The 17,243-nt window shown below is 42.0% G+C and overlaps 1 protein-coding gene across 2 annotated transcripts in view; it reads left to right on the forward strand.

The window, feature by feature from the left end:
- The first annotated feature begins 1,142 nt into the window (after positions 1 to 1,142).
- Positions 1,143 to 17,243, forward strand: part of TDRD15 (tudor domain containing 15) — a 30,556-nt gene continuing 14,455 nt past the window's right edge. Inside the window, exons 1-2 of one of the 2 annotated variants that reach the window (XM_033935582.1) lie at positions 1,143 to 1,280; positions 1,655 to 7,898. In XM_033935582.1, coding sequence (XP_033791473.1) covers positions 1,660 to 7,866 — 6,207 coding nt within the window. In that variant the 5' untranslated portion in view covers positions 1,143 to 1,280; positions 1,655 to 1,659 and the 3' untranslated portion in view covers positions 7,867 to 7,898. The other variant, XM_033935583.1, reaches the window with a different exon arrangement.

A 17,243-nucleotide genomic window follows, 5' to 3' on the forward strand; every position in this document is an offset into this window, starting at 1 on the left:
TGATTGTATGGCTGTGCGTAGGCTCCATCTCTGAGGCCGCTTAGTAAGCCCTACAGTGTTAGGGATTAACAATACTGATGTGTATTGTTCTATATAAGTGGTATTTTACAGTATTTTTGTGATTGTGACATATACCGCTGGGTTGTATGATTTTAGGTATAAAATAAACCCACCAGGATATTTGAAAAAAAACATCCACGGGCAGGAAAATTGAATCGAATCGAAAAATTGATTCAATAGGCTGAATCGAATCAAAATTTTTTTTCCTGAATCGGGCAGCATTAGTATGGATACCCAATCAAACTGCTGCAGGTTTCAGTGTATGTGAATCCCTCTAGCCCCTTGCTTTTTGTTCTTGTCTTTGAATCCTGTGCATCTGCATCTGTGATAGTGTGACCACTCAGCTGAAATGTTTTTGATTTAAGAGAGCACGACTTCACTCCATTCACATTTTTAGAATCAGTCATTGGTGTCCCCCATCTCTCCATGGAATAAGTCTCTCTCATTTCTTACCTCTTAAGCTTTGCCTGCATTCTAGCTTTTCTTTACTAACCCCCACCCTCCCATGCACAGCATTTTTCTTCTCCTCCCTCTCAGAACTCCTGCACCTTTCACCTCTGCCAGTTCATGATTTCCAGCATCTCTCTCCTTTCCTCTTCAACATCTTGCTTCCCCCATGATCTTCAGTATGTTTCTCCTTTATTCTCCCCTTGATGTTCAGCGTGTCTCCTTTCTATCCTCCTGCTCCCTCTTGATCTCCACCTGTTATCCCTTCTACCCATTCAGTATCTCTCTCATTCCTCTGCTGCTCCACGTTATCTAGCGTGCTGCTGCTATTTTCCCAAATTATTCCCTTTGTCTATTTGCTCCACCCACCCGTACAGCAGCTTCCCCTCCTCGTCGTCACCGGCCAGTATGTTACCCCAGTCGCACAAAGCTCACTTGTAAATAAGACGCACTGGAGCTGCTGTCGTTTTGCACCGAGTCCCCGCATTGACGCGCTGTTTACCATTGGGCATCAGAGGGGGCGGGGCCCGGCAGTGAAGGACAGAGCACGTCGGCGCGGGGGTTCGCCGCATGCTGAAAGCAACAGCTGCAGTCAAAACAGAACAGCACGCCCCCTTTCCGGAATCGGACCTATCCCTCTACAGCGTCTCTCCCCTGAGAAAACAGGATATCACGTCAGGGGGCGGGACACTGCAAAGTGAAGGTTCCGCCATAGTAACCGGCGATGTAGGTGGATCGTTGCAGTTAAGCTTTGGGAAGGGATCTTGCTCAAGGTACAAAGGGGCTGATGCCGGGACTAAGGGGTAACGGGGTGAAAAACTGATGTGCTGTGCACAAGCAGGGAGGCCCTGGGCCTCCGAGCCAGATTGGAGGTACGATAGTGGCATGCGGCAGCAACCACAGGGGCAGCAAAGCTAGAACTTGATTAGACTGCCACCACTGGTAGTGTTTGGATTTTACCGCCTCCCTGCGGGTGGTGAACATGTGTTATGTACTTTTCTTCCTGTTAAATAGACATCATAAAGTAATATGATATACATCTGTTTCCCCCCCCCCCCCTATTGTATTTTTCTGCACGTATGCTTGTTGAAAAGAATTGAAAAGGTGGAGTCCTTCATTGTTCTTTTTGTTGTTGTTTTTTTTGTAGGAAATATGGATTTTGCACATTTTCTGCCAAAATTTAAGAACATGAATTTACAGATTTCCTATGTTGAGTGCCATCTAAAAGAAGTACTGGTTAAATTTCAGGGTAGATATAATGCTGAAAGTGAGTTTGACTACCATATATTACAAACAGAGATTCAGTGTGTTCCTAAAATTAACGATAACATTGATGTTGGTGAGTTCTGTTTGGTGGAAGATAAAACATTTGGGAAGTGGCACAGAGGACGAATATTGGATAAAAAAGATGATTTATACAAAGTGTTTTTTATTGATAATGGCAAAGTTTTAGATGTTAGTGCCATACAAGTTGCATCTGCCTGTGGTGATTTGTTTCAACTGCCACCAAGGATAGTATATGGCATTTTTTCAAACATACTTCCACTTGATCAAACCTGGTCTCTTAAGGCTTTAAATTATTTTTCATCTCTTCCTGGCTTGCAAGTTGAGGGTAATGTGGCAGATGTTCTACCCTATCAAACCATCCTCCTTGAAGTGCCAAAAATTATTAACCATCTTATTGAACTGAAATTAGGAAAGTATGTTGATGGAGATTCATTCCGCCTTATTGTGGAAATGTCAAAGGAATCACCTGAAAATCTTAATAGTCAAATGCCAGACTTGCTTAAACAGAAAATCAGTAGGACAGATACTTCATTAAAGACAAATAAGATTCTTTCCAGATTTCAGTTGGCTATTGATGACCTGCAGCCACATTTATCTGTTGGAGCTACAGAGAGAGTAAAAATAACAGCAGCATTTAGCCCAGAAAGATTTTATTGTCAAAAATTAGCATGGATACAGGAACTACAAAACTTAACATCAACTATGTCTTTGCAGTATGAAACTATCAGTAAAGAAAATGGTCTACGTTGTGAAAGCTTTGGAACTGTTTGCGCAGCACGGCGAAAAGATGGGCAGTGGCACAGGGGAGTTATAGAGCAGCTCTTATTTGGAGATCAAGTTAAAATTTGGTTCATGGATTTTGGCAACAGTGAAACAGTGTCTTCTAATTATGTTTATAAACTTGAGCCACAATTCCTTTTAGTACCGATGATGTCATTCCCATGTACTTTGTCATGTTTAGATAATCAGAATGAAGAAATTATGAACTCTCAGTTGAAAAAACTTAAACAGGCTTTGTTAGGAAAGAGTGTTTTTGCCCAAATTGATCTTTTCAGCACCGAAGAATATGTATTCCATGTTACATTGCACAATGAAGATGTAAAAATTGATAGCGAACACTGCCTATCTGATCAGCAACTTCCTATGTTTTCTCCAAATGGTCTGGCAAAAATATTTAAAGACACAGAACATAAAATGAGTGAAAATCATATTTCTCAACCAAATGCTTCTGGTACTAAAGAACTGGAAGAAGATTATCCAGCAAAAGGCTGTCTTAAAATTCCATGCCGAACCGTAGAGATGAAAATAGACTCTGTTCATGTTGCTTATGTTGAATATGTATTAAATCCCTCTAACTTCTGGATTCGAACTGATACATATGAATGTGAATTCCTGGCCATGTCAAGAAATATTTCAGAGGCTTATAGTACTTATGGTATTAATGACAACATTCTTGAAAATCCAAAACCTGGTTTACTTTGTTGCGCTCGATATACTAAGGACAGTCACTATTATCGAGCTGTTGTTGTTGAAGTACTCGATTCTAAAATCACAGTGTATTTTTTGGATTTTGGAAATACTGACACAGTACCATTCTATGATGTAAAAATTTTGCTTCCACTGTTCTGTGAACTACCAGCGCTGGCTATGTGTTGTACACTTGCTCGTGCATTTCCTGTGGAAGATATATGGGTAAAGAGTGCAACTGATTTCTTTAAAATGACTGTGTTTGGAAAGGAGATCTTGGTCCATGTTCTTGCAAAGCAGAATGAGAAGTATGTTGTTGATGTGCACCTGACAGAAACTTCAGAGAAATCTAATGTTGTTGTACTTATGGTACAGGCTGGATTTGCTGAGTATTGGGAGTTAAAGCCAGGTCGCCGTCCCCCAGATTGGAATCTGCAAAATTTCCAAATAGATCCTCGAATTTCAGATTTGAAAAGTAAAGACAAAAGTACTAAGGGAAAAAAAATTGTATGTATTGGCAAAATGGTATCGAGTATGGGCAATGCCCGCCAAAATAATTCTTCAGAAAAGCCAATAGCTCTTTCTGAAGACCATACTACTTCTCATCTAAATTGGGAACATACTATTTCAAAAAGGTTAGGTTTAGCAGCTGTGACAAATTCCATATGTTCATTTAAGCAACATGTTTTTAAACCAGGAACTGTCCTTGATGTTACTTGTTCACATATAATATCCCCAGGAGATTTTTGGTGCCAGCTGGATAGCAAATTAGCAGAATTGAAAACTCTGATGAAGGAAATTCAGATCTACTACAGCATTTCTAATGAGCCTTACCAACCTGGACAGACTGCTTGTGTTGCTAGGTATTTGAAGGATGGAAAATGGTATAGAGCATCTATTTTGAAACAAGTGTCAGTAAAAGAAGTAGAAGTGATGTTTGTTGACTATGGTTACAAAATGACTGTTCTAGTTGCAGATCTCCAAGCCATTAATGACAAATTTCTTCTCGTTGAGGGTCAGGCATTTAGATGTAGTCTGTACAATTTAATAGAGCCTTTCCATTCTGAGCCCCTCACCTGGACAAAAGAAGCTTGCAGAGAATTTAAAAGCTTTGTTAATAATGCTTCCAGTGGATCACTGAAATGCACTATTTATGCTTTAGCGTTGGAAAATCATAAAAGTCTATGGAATATAGTCAACTTGGCGACCCCATTTGTAAGAGTAGACCAGTTTCTTATTGATCATGGTCATGCAAAGCCTGGATTATCCACACAGCTTGCATCATCAATGTGCCTTCATAGCTTCTATTATTCTTCATTTAATCTGAAAATTGGAAGTGAAGAGGAGGTACATATCACTCATATATATAGTCCTGGAAGTTTTTTTTGTCAACTTAATAAAAACACTAAAATTTTGGACAAATTGATGATAAAGATTGGTAAAATTGGTAATAGAATGAAAGGGCAAAAATGGGAAGACAGTAGACTGGGTGTGTGCATAGCAAAATATTTTGAAGATGAGAATTTTTACCGAGCTTTAGCATATCCTATTAAATCATCATCTTATGTGATGGTAGACTTTGTGGATTTTGGAAACAAACAAATGGTAGAACAATATGAATTGCTTCCTATCCCAGAAGATGCCACAGAAGTGTTCTTTACACCTATGCAAGCTATTAAATGCTATCTTTCAGATTTAAATGAGAAGGATTTCCCAGTGGCTGTGACCAAGTGGTTTGAAGAGAATTGTATAGGAAAGCCACTGAAGGCAGTGTTAGTATCCAGGAACACAGATGGGCAGCTGGCAGTAGAACTGTATGATGGGCGTCTTCAGATTAACACACAAATAAAAGATCTGTTGCAAGTGCATACAGTAGATGATGGAAAAGGGCAAAATAAGGATAACAAATTGGTACCTAAATTAACAAATGACCAAAATATTCAGCCAGTGGTTGATTGCAAAACTACGGAGAGTTTCTTCTTAAAAGCTGAATGTAAAAATCAGAGCAATAATGAGTTAAATAAGATAAATGACCAAATCATTTTTAAGAACAAAAAACAGCTTTTGCCACATACTCAGGACATGCTATTTCAGCCTGCATCAGACAGCAAAAATGAACATGATAGTTTCGAAAATATTGGTTTAAACAAAGAAATGGGTTCACATTGTGAAGTTTCAGATTGGAGTACTGCTTTGAATTCATCAGAGCATGAACATTTTATGGAAAGTACAGCAAAGCATTGTACAAAAGAGCTTCATAAAAATTATGAACAAGAAAATGACATTACTATGCCAAAATATGCTGATCTTCCTCAGCCAAATATTCAACAGAATTCAAAGCGTAAAGCATTTATTTCTCATGTTAATAGCCCTTTTTGTTTCTATGTCCAACTTGCAGAAGATGAGGACTTAATCATTCAGTTGGCAGATGAACTTAATAAAATAACTGTATCTGCTGTGCAAAACTACAGTGAGCTTTCAACCGGAGATATCGTCCTAGCAGAATACGCACATGATCTTGCTTTGTATAGAGCAGTTATTAAAGATGTCAAATCAGTAAACTCTTTTGATGTAGAATTTATTGATTATGGTAATTCAGCAGTTGTAAATAATTCTCAAATATATGAACTTCAAAGGAAATTCTTAACTATACCAAGGTTTGCAGTCCCTTGTCTTCTTAATGGAGTAAATAATATAAAGCTCGATGGGACATGGAGCAAGGAGATTACCTCCTATTTTGTGGAAAAAGTGACTGGGAAATCGGTTCTGTGTGAGTTTTTACAATTGCATAATAAACAGTGGAATGTTAACCTAATTACTAATGAAAAGATTTTAGGTGATGAGCTAGTGCAATATCAACAGTCCTTAGAATTGAAGAAAACTGGTTTTGTATCAAAACAATCTAGTCTGACTGACCATACTAATCTAGAGCAACAAGAGAGCATGGTGCACAAAACTTCCAAAGAGGAAGAGCTCCTGAAAAAATCTGAGTCCAATAAGATCAACATTGCACAGTGCACAGGCATAAGCAATGAAGTCCCATATCTAAGATTAAAACGTGGACAGTTAGAAAAAGTCCAGGTACTTAGTGTTTCAGTCTCTGGAGACTTTCATGTTACTTTTCCAAGAAGCACAAGACGCTCAACCCATTTACCATTATTAATTACCAAGGCGGCAAAAAGAAAAGATAATATTCTAGCAGCAGAGCATGTTCAAGAAGGCCTACAGTGCTTGACAAAATCAGAAAAGAAATTGGAATGGTATCGATCAGAAGTTAAAAAAGTATATAAAGATGAAAAGAACATTTTAGTCTTCTTTATGGATCTTGGTATTACTGAAAAAGTAAAAAAATCTAATATCAGAATGCTGAGTGATGATATAAAAGATATTCCAAGGCAGATCATTACATGTAAGTGGATTTTCATTGAAAATATTGGAAAGGTGTCATTTGGCAACATAATGAACACATTCACTAGTCAAGAAATAAAAATCCTGTTTCAGAGTTACTTGGAGTCCATTTGTATTTGGAAAGTTGAAGTTTTAATAGATGGAAAACTACTTATGCAGTATTTAAATGAAACAACATTTGAGGCACAGAAAACTTTACATAGGAAAGATACATTGCCCTTCCAGGTGGTTCCTTGGGCTGAACTGGAAAGCTGTAAGCAGTACTATGTATTTGCAACTACTGTTATTAATCCATCACATTTTTACTTACAGTTGAGAGATTTTTTAGATGCTATGGAAACTTTATGTATGTTGCTGTGTGACCTTCCTGAGCCTGAAAATATGCCTTCTTTACCACCTGAATTTATTCTAATTGGTTCTCATTGCTTGGTTAAACATGTTGTAGAAGATCAGTGGTATAGAGCAGAAATTTCTGAAGTTTCTAATAATTCAGTGTTCCTTACACTTCTGGATCTTGGTTGTACACTCTGTATACCATGTTATAATATCAACATGCTGAAAATTATTCCAGAAGATATTGCACGTGTTCCAAGATTAGTATATTGTTGCTCCTTGACTGGAGTGGTTCCTGAAAAAGAAAAGTATTGGACAGAGGAAGCTATTCATTTCTTTCAGGATAATCTTAATAAAGACCACATGGTTTTCCAGTTTAAGGAATACAGTCCAGAACTGTGCCTGGAAGTAGAATTAATGAATGAGAAAACAAATCTAGCAGATCAAATGATTGCTGCTGGGTATGCTGTTCATCCCAAAAGAAGCACAGTGTGCCTTGATGCAGGAAATGGTACAAAAATTGATACAAATGACAAAGAATTCAAGGAAATTAAGAAAAGACCTATTCTGAGGCTTCCCAAACGTGACTGTGTTGATAGTAAAATATTATCTGTCAAGAAAGGAAACCCACCAATATTTCCCTTTTCAAAAAAGCTCATTTTTGGCAAACAATTAAGAATCAATGGCATACAGCTGAAAAAAGAAACAAGTTCACATTATGCCACAGGAAATACAAAAGATGCTCTAATATTTGAGGAGGGAAGGGAGACATTTTCAGTACAGCCTGATAACCTGAAATATAAAGATGAACGTTGGTCATATGGAACTACAGAACTGAGAATCCCCAAATTCAACAATCAATAACGAAGCATTACTGAAAAATGGATATTCACACTGTAAGTAATATATTATATAAATCATTTAAAAATTATTTTCCTAGTTTGTGAAATATTTACTGTTCTGTATAGAGGTTGTGATAACCTTTTCTTTAAAAAAAAAAAAAAAAAAAATTTTTGTACTCATTACATTGAAAATTCATGCAAAGCAAATGATACATTTCAAATAGCTGCTGAAATGCAGAAAATATTCTTTGTAAACATTAAATCCCCCCCCCCCATTACAAAAACCATAGCATGGGTTTTAGCACCGGCCATAACGATAACTGCCAATGCTCATAGAATTCCTATGAGCATCGGAGCTGGTACTGTCGCGGCCGGCGCTAAAAAACACACTACAATTTTGTAAAAGGGGGGTAAACTTGTTTAATGCCAAGCACCCTTTCTGGATGTTCAAAAACATGATTTGCTCTACTTTTTTGGATGACATCAAATAACATGAGCTACTAATTAGCTTTGCTATTCTGCTTTCTTTCGTAGATGTATACATAACACATAGTCTGTCTTAGGCTGCCTGTAGAAAGAGAGAAGGGAAGGATATTGTGACTATTTAATAATTTAGAGAGGGTATTAATGTGGCAGTTATATTGCATTAATTCTGCAGACTTTTATTTTTAACACTATGAGGGGCATAAAAGTCTTAAGTCCGTTTTGGGCCTAGGGCACTATTCGCCCAAAGTTGGCAGCGTCCAAAGTCCATTCTCGAAAAATATATCCAATTTTTTTTTCCAAAAATCGTCTACTTCAACATCCAGCCAGCTAGTATATCTACTTTATACTACATTCTCGTCCAAAAAATTGTCCAAGCCCCAAATGCCTAGAACGGGGGTCGGCAACCTGCGGCTCCAGAGCCGCATGCGGCTCTTTTCCACCTTTGCTGCAGCTCCGGTAGTGTGTCACGCAGGCATGCACCTTACAAGTCCAGCGTCGCGGCGGGAAATAGCCATGCTGAGCAGTGAGCTCAGCACATACACAGATGAAAGCCTTGCTTGCTGATTGGTCCGGCGGCGCCGTGCCGCCGGACCAATCAGCAAGCAAGGCTTTCATCTGTGTAGTGCTGAGCTCACTGCTCAGCATGGCTATTTCCCGCCGCGACGCTGGACTTGTAAGGTGCCTGAAAAAGAAATCATCCTGGCCGGGGTCGGTGTCATGCTCCGGAGATCTACAGCCTTCCTATCTCCCTCTCCCTTCTACCTGCTTCCGGCCACATCCCCTGCTCCGTGGCTCTCTTCGGCAACTCAGCAGCAGCGATCGACACAAGCTTCTGACGTCGGGGCCTACCCTCTGCGAGTCCCGCTTGTTTCAACTTCCTTTTTCCACAAAGGCGGGACTCGTAGAGGGAAGGCCTCGATGTCGGTAGCTTGTCTTGATCACCGCTGCTGACAAGTTGCTGAAGAGAGCCGCGGAGCAGGGGGTTGTTGCCAGGTGCAGGTAGAAGGGAGAGGGCCAGATGCAGGACTCGTGGGTGAGGGAGCAGAAGAGAGAGAGAAAGAGAGAGGGGAGGGAAACAAAAGGAAATATTTCATACTGGGCTGGGCCGGAGTGGAGGGAGGGTGGAAAGATTCTAGCTACAGGGTGCAGTAACAAAGGAAAAGGGGGGAAAGCTGAAAATGGAGATAGTGACACAAAGAAGAGAAAGGGTAAGCAGGACCTACTGAATAAGGATAGAGATACAGAGGGGACATGAAGAGGAGGTGAAATAGAGACATAGAAGTAATGCTGAAAAAGTGGGGGGGGGGGAGATAAAGACATTGAAAGGGCAAATGGTGAACATGGCGTAAAGATAAGGACAGAGACAAATGAAGATTCTGAAAAAGTGGTGAGATAGGGATATAGGTGAGATGGACACAAAGAAGGGTGTTGCTGGAAAATAGGTGGAATGGTAATTCTGACAGACACAGAAGGGAAATGCTGGATCAAGGAGAGATGGGGCTCAGGCTGGATGGAATGAGGAGAAATGCCTTGTTGGCCCGGAACTTCCTCTCCTACGTCAGAATTGACGTCAGGGAGCGGAATGCTGGTCAGCGCAACACTTCTGCAGGGAAAGCTTGTGACGGCGGTGGCTTGGGGGCTGTTCCCCGATTGCGGTGGCAGCAAACCGAGTGGCTTGGGGGAGGGCACGGAGACAGAAAGAAGGGGGAACAGGGAGACAGAAAGAAAAAGTTGGGGGAGAGAATGAGGTCTGGAGGAGAGGAAACATACAGGAGGCTGAAAGAAAGGAAGAAAGATTGGATGCACAGTCAGAAGAAGAAAGTGCAACCAGAGACTCATGAAATCACCAAATAGCAAAGGTAGGAAAAATGATTTTATTTTCAATTTAGTGATCCTGTATATAGCATTAAGATAAGAAACAATATATGCAGTGTTAGATTTGTTTTATAATGGTTTTGCGGCTCCAAGTTTTTTTTTCTTTTCGAAAACGGGTCCAAGTGGCTCTTTATGTCTTAAAGGTTGCAGACCCCTGGCCTAGAACATGACCTTTTGGACTTGGGAGGGGCCAGCAAAGTGATGGACTGGCCACTCAGACATGGCAGCAGAGTAGTGATACCTTTCACAATAAGGGTGTCACATAAACATCTCACCGTTCCTTGTCATCAACAGCAGATAAATTCAGAGACTAGTGGGATTACATCCATCAACAGCAGGTGGAGCTAGAGAGCACTGAGTTGTCCTCATGTATATCTTGGATGCACAGCCTCCTGACCAACCAGTATACTTTATCTCCAGCAGGCGGATGGATGGGTTCCTCATAGCTCCTGGATTCTGCGGTGGCGTTTCCTGGCTTGGCTATTGGAAAGAGGGGGTGTTCTGGCTGATGGTGCCAGCTTTGTAGGCACACCTGAGCTCTTCCAGTGTCCCTACCTCACCCTCTTCAGGATAACACCTGGGCCCTCCCAGGTTCCTTACCTGAACCAACATGGTGCCTTCTGTAATATTCTCCTTTCCCACAAAGAAAGCAAGAGGAAGATTGAAGGTATAGGGGTGTTGGTTTTCACCAGCCAGTTACGCCATAGGAAGCTGGATATTCTTCACTCATGGAGGTATGTGGTCTGGCTACTTCAGTTGGCCATCCCTACTCAGTTGTGGGTAAGTGTTTTTTCTTTCCCTGTTCTTCTGGTTGGGGGCGCCAGGTGCTTCGCGGTTCGTGGCTGCAAGGCTTGACATGGGCTCAATGGAACTAATTTCCCTGGGCCCACCGAGCCTAATTTCCCTGGGCCCACCAGAGGTATCCTTTCCTCTCCAGGGGGGGGAACACCGTTGGCGGCAGCAAGGATTCCTGATGCTTTCCCATGCAGATGTGCTGTGGCAGTTTTCCTTGTGGCCATTTTTCAGTTGCTGATAGCGGCCAGGTGCTATGCAGATTTTTGGATGTTTGGAGCTACAGCTGGCTTATAATTTTGCCCGGAGTCCGTAGTTACGTTGTCTCCATCAGAGTTTATGGCCTACACTCCTTCTGTTAATGCTACTTTCCTGTGGAGGGGAAGTTGCCTGAGTAGTCGGTCACCAGTGGTTTATGGGCTGTACTGGCAGTTAAGACTTGTCTAGAGCTTCGATTTTTATGTTTGTCGGGTTTTCCGAGTAAAGTGCGGCAAGACCACTGTGGCTTCTGTTTCCTGGATCAGTTGAGAAATATTCCTGTGGCTTAGGCCTCAGTTGAGAAATATTCCTGTGGCTTAGACCTTAGTGGAGACCTATTCCTGTGGCTCAGGCCTCAGTTAGGAGACCTATTCCTGTGGCTCAGGCCTCAGTTAGGAGACCTGTTCCTGTGGCTCAGGCCTCAGTTAGGAGACCTGTTCCTGTGGCTCAGGCCTCAGTTGGGACACCTGATAAGCTGCAGGATGTTGGCTGTACGGTGCCAACTTTGGGGAGCAACACCTGGGCTCTCCCAGGTCCCTTCCCCAACTCTCCCCATCTGTAGAACCTGGATACCTAAATCCTTTAAGATCACTCATTCTGTGGGTATGGAGCTCCAGGGCCGCCATTCTCTTCGGAGAGGCATCGGTAGGAGGAGTTTTGTATGGATATCCCATGTAGGGAAGGGCTACGGGGCCTCCGTTGCTCTTCTTGAGTTTCAGCAGGGCGGGTAGTCGCGGTTCTCAGCTCAGGGGAGCTGAAGACTGTCAGCATATTGTGCGATGCTGCTCCTTGCGTGGGTTTGGGTTGGCTGTTGCGGTATGGGTGAGTGTGATGCATGGCGCCTGTGCTTTGCTGGAGTCCACTTGTTGCAGCTAGGTTGGACATCAGCAGGCAGTAGGAGGCCCTGAGGGTGGTCGGGCAAGGCCCTTCCCTCCAGATGCAGCTCGGGGGGGGGGGGGGGTGCCACTGCAGCTGCCGTCACCACTGCCATCATCAGTCTTTCTCCTCTTGGAGGAGGGATGCTGCCTCTGGCAGTGTTGCCTTTGCCGCCTCGAACCGGCCTGCCCCAGTCGCTGCCATACGGGCGGTGGGTTGGCCTTGGCTGGGGCACCATGTCGCTTACGGCCTGAGTGTTCCTTGTTTAGTCCTAGCTGGCAGACAGCTGTGGCTAGGTTAGTTGCGTGCTATTTTGCAGCTCTTTCTCTCTTGCTCAGAGTTTGTTCTTTCCACCCCTTCTTGGTTCATCCATGTGGAGGTGAGGATTAGAGGTTGGTCCAGCTACTTCACTGACCTGCCACTGTAGCTCCTTGGGACTCTGGGAAAGCCACTTGACACTTTGTTGTCTGGGTACAAAATAATGTCTGGCTACAAGGGGATGCCTTGCCTCTCCTCTGACATTCTTCTTGACTTTGATCAGCAGTTTGCCTCCTGTGGGAGCCATATAGTCTTTGTTCTTTGAGAGGTGCTGCTTGGCTCTCATACTATTTGTGGAGGGGCACTGTAGCTGTGAATTCTGCAGCATGGTGCTCTCAGGTGAGGATTGCTGCTACTCACTTGTGCTATGAGGGTTAGCTTGTTTTTTTTTCCCTCCCTACATTTGGACTGCTTTTGTACATCCCACTAGTCTCTGGATTAATCTGCTGTTGATGACAAGGAAGGTAAAATTATGTCCTTACCTGATAATTTTCTTTCCTTTAGTCACAGCAGATGAATCCAGAACCCTACCGTTTTGCGGGGTTTGTCGCTCTCAGGCGCGGTTTGGGCATTCTCGATTTTAAAGCATCAGTGGTTCGGTTAACTCATATGAGGGAGAGAAGTTTCATATATTTCATGCCTTTTATGTGCTTTATTTCAACTGCTCTGAGAAGACCTATACTGGTTGGCCAGGAGGCTGTGCATCTAAGATATATCTGAAGACAACTTAGTGCTTTCTATCTGCACCTGCTGGTTGATGGATGTAATCCCACTAGTCTCTGGATTCATCTGCTGTGACTAAAGGAAAGAAAATTATCACCTTAGTTGCCATTGGTTGCCGATGGAAGCCCATGTGAAGTTTAAATTTGGTTGTTTTTGTTTTAAGGTTCTGTTTGGTCTTACTCTCAGATATCTAGTTGACCTTTTTGTCTTTGCGACTAATAAACACAGGAGAAGTTTGTATTTGAATTTTGTCTTTCTGCCTGTTAAAGGTTGTAAACTTAAAAAATACCATCAACACCTTTTGTCATATCAGGCGGCATTATGGGGCAAGGCTCTGGAATATTTGATTATGTCCTCCAATTCCTATGTGGAATTTAAGAGACATCTAAAGATGCCTCGAACTTTCATGGCTTTGGCGGTATATAATAATAAAATTATTATTATATTTGTTCTCTAAATATTTGGGTAATTAGTTTGCATGCACAAAGATATCATAATTTCAGTAATTTGTTTTTAATTTCTTTTTTAATCATCTGGTCATTTAATTCTCATTCTACTCAATTGTATACCTCATTTGTAATCTTTTGTTAACATAACATAACAATGTACTTATTAACTACGTAACCGTGAGTTCAACGCGGTGTACAAAAGATTATTAACAATAAACATAATCTAGGAATTAGAACAGGTGAGTTAACCCAGGTATTTAGAGAAAAGATAAGTCTTCAACTGTATTCTAAAATGAGTATTAGAATGAGCACATCTAAGTGGTGCCCATTTGGCCGTTTCTAAATTTGATTTTTTGTTGAAAATGGGGTATAAAGATAGGTGTTCTGGCAGCCTAGATGTCCTGGTGACCTAGACATTCAAGTAGATGATTTAAAAAAAAAAAAAAAATTGTGGGGGGGGGAGGAAAGTCTAGAGTTCAGCTCTTGAAAATGGACATTTCTGTGTTTCCAACTTTGGATGTTTTGTGGGAAACACCCAAATTAGACTTAGGCGTCTTTTTTTGAAAATGCCCCTCCATGCATATCAACCAGACAACTTTTAATTAAAACTTTAAGGAGGACAATCATAGATTATTTTGAATAATATTTATTTAAACATAATATTGTATATTATAATTTTGGAAACTGCTTGTTTTTAAAATTCAGTCCCTCTTACCCCCTCTTTTACAAAACCGTAATAGCGGTTTTTAGCACAGGCTGGCATGCTGAATGCTCGGCACTAGTGCTGCCCGATTCAGGAAAAAAATTTTGATTTGATTCGATTCAGCCTACTGAATTGGTTTTTCGATTCGATTTTCCTGCCCAATTGGATGTTTTTTTCAAACATCCTGGTGGGTTTATTTTATAGCCTCTTCACACCCTTTGCCTTCTCCTAACCACACTGGCGCTGTGGTGTAAACAAAATAAACAAAAAACACTTTTTCTCTCTCTCTTAAATCCTAGCCTAGAATGAGCCCACAAAATTCTTTGTTGTAAGAAGATGCCTGGAATGCTAAAGTGTGATTGAGAAGTTTCTTATTTTTACAACCTTGTACGGGGGGAAAACTAAACAAGGCGTGGGTTTTCCTACTATGTTTTTGTGAGGCTATAGAAAATCTATTAACCAGGTAGAGTGGCTGTACCATGTAAAGCCTTATAGCAAAGACAGCCCAGCTTGAACAATATCTGAGCCTCCACTGGCAGCCAGTGCAATTCATAATAAAATGACATGACATGGTCATACGTCTTCAGACCACAGATCAATTTCACAGATCAATTTGACTGCTGTATTCTGTATCAACAATAATCTTGCCAGCTCTTTCTTAGTAATTGTCAGGTAGACAATATTGCATAGAACTTTACGGTCCTGCGGTATATAAGCTGATTGTTATGTTACCACAATTCCCTTGCATGTCATGGTGAGCCCTCCACTCCCTCCAAACCTACTAAACCCACCTGTATACAACACCAATAGCCCTTATGGCTGCAGGTGCCACCTCTATGGCAGTAGAGTAGGGTTTGGGGGATTATGGTGGCCTCACATTTTCCACCATGAATGCAGTGGTTAGAGTGGCTTATGGGCCTGGGTCTTCCTCTCTATGGTTCACTAGCCCACCCCCCCAGACTACTTAAGCCACCTCTGTTCAAATCTACTAGACTTTCCTATGCCAGGTGCTGATGTTCTGGAGGTAAACATAGAAACATAGAGTATGACGGCAGAAGAGGACTGGCGGCCCAACAAGTCTGCCCACTCAAGACCCCTCTCTCCCTGGATTACCCATCTTTTATGCATAACCCTGTAGCACCCCCACCTGTTTGTCCCATCGATTTTTGAAGTTGAGTACGCTACTAGCCTCGACCACCTGGCATGGAAGTTTATTCCATTTATCAATCACCTGCTCGGTGAAGAAGTACTTCCTGGTGTCACCATGAAATCTTCCCCCCTTAAGTTTTAGCGGATGCCCCCTTGTTGCAGTGGGACCCGTAAGAAAAAATATATCTTCCCCCACTTCAATGTGACCTGTGATGTATTTGATTGTCTCTATCATGTGCCCCCTTTCTCTTCGCTCCTCGAGAGAATATAAGCGTAATCTGGTCAGACGTTCTTCATATGGGATGTCCTTAAGTCCTGAGACCATCCTAGTGGCCATTCTCTGGATCGATTCCATTCTCTTCACATCCTTTTGATAATGTGGCCTCCAAAACTGGACACAGTACTCCAGGTGAGGTCTCACCATGGATCTGTACAACGGTAGTATGACTTCAGGCTTACGGCTGATAAAGCTCCTTCTGATGCAACCCAGCATTTGTCTTCCCTTTGCTGAAGCTTTCTCTACCTGGTTGGCAGCTTTCATATCTTCCCGGATGAGAATTCCTAAGTCCCTTTCTGCAGTGGTTCTTGCCAAGATTTCACCGTTCAAGGTGTATGTTCTGCATGGGTTTCCGCTCCCAAGGTGCATTACTTTACATTTTTTGGCATTAAAGTTTAGCTGCCAAGTGCTTGACCATTGTTCCAACATAAGCAGGTCCTGTTCCATAGTGCTAGGCCTGGTCTCATTATCAGGTTCTGTTGCTCTGCCCACAATGTTGCATAGTTTAGCATCATCAGCAAATAATGTAATTTTGCCTCGAAGTCCCTGAGTTAGATCCCGAACAAAGATATTGAATAGCATCGGGCCTAAGACCGAACCCTGTGGGACACCATTGGCCACTTTTGACATTTTAGAGTGAATACCGTTCACCATTACTCTTTGGAGTCTGCTGCTGAGCTAGTCCTGTACCCATGCTGTCAATGTTTTTCCTAGTCCTAACGCGTTCATCTTGTTCAGTAACCTACAGTGTGGAACACTATAAAAAACCTTGCTAAAGTCTAAATACACGATATCCAGGGACTTACCCTCATCCAGTTTTTTTGTTACCCAGTCAAAGAAGCTTATCAAGTTGGATTGACAAGACCTTCCCTTTGTAAAGCCATGCTGGTGGGGATCCCTTAATCTTTCATCATCCAGAAATGTGTCCAATCTGTTCTTGATCAACTTCTCCATGAGTTTACTCACTATTGATTTTGAGATTCACCGGTCTATAGTTTTCAGCCTCTGACCTGCATCCCTTTTTGTGGAGCGAGATAACATTGGCAGTTTTCCAGTCCAGGGGAACTTTTCCATCGCTTAGGGAAAGATTGAAGAGCAGAGCTAAAGGCTCTGCCAGGACCTCACTCAGTTCTCGAAGTACTCTAGGGTGTAGATCGTCCGGACCCATAGCTTTGTTTACTTTTAATTTTGATAATTCTAGGTAGACCTCGCTCGCAGTAAATTTCGTGTCCTGGAAAGGGTCCTCCAAATTCCCTTTTACCTGTAACTGAGGACCAGATCCTGGTGCTTCGCAGGTGAAGACTGAACAGAAGTAGTTGTTGAGTAGTTCTGCTTTGTCTGCGTCCGAGTCTGTAAAGTTGCCATCAGTTTTCTTTAGGTGCCCAATACCGCTTGTGTTCTTTTTCCTGTCGCTAACATATTTAAAACCGTCTCTCTCCCTGTCTCCTTGCTTTCTTTCTGTCTGTCTCTCTCTCTCCCTACCCCCCAAGCCA

This window comes from Geotrypetes seraphini, chromosome 3, assembly GCF_902459505.1.
Source record: "Geotrypetes seraphini chromosome 3, aGeoSer1.1, whole genome shotgun sequence".
Taxonomy (NCBI): Eukaryota; Metazoa; Chordata; class Amphibia; order Gymnophiona; family Dermophiidae; genus Geotrypetes; species Geotrypetes seraphini.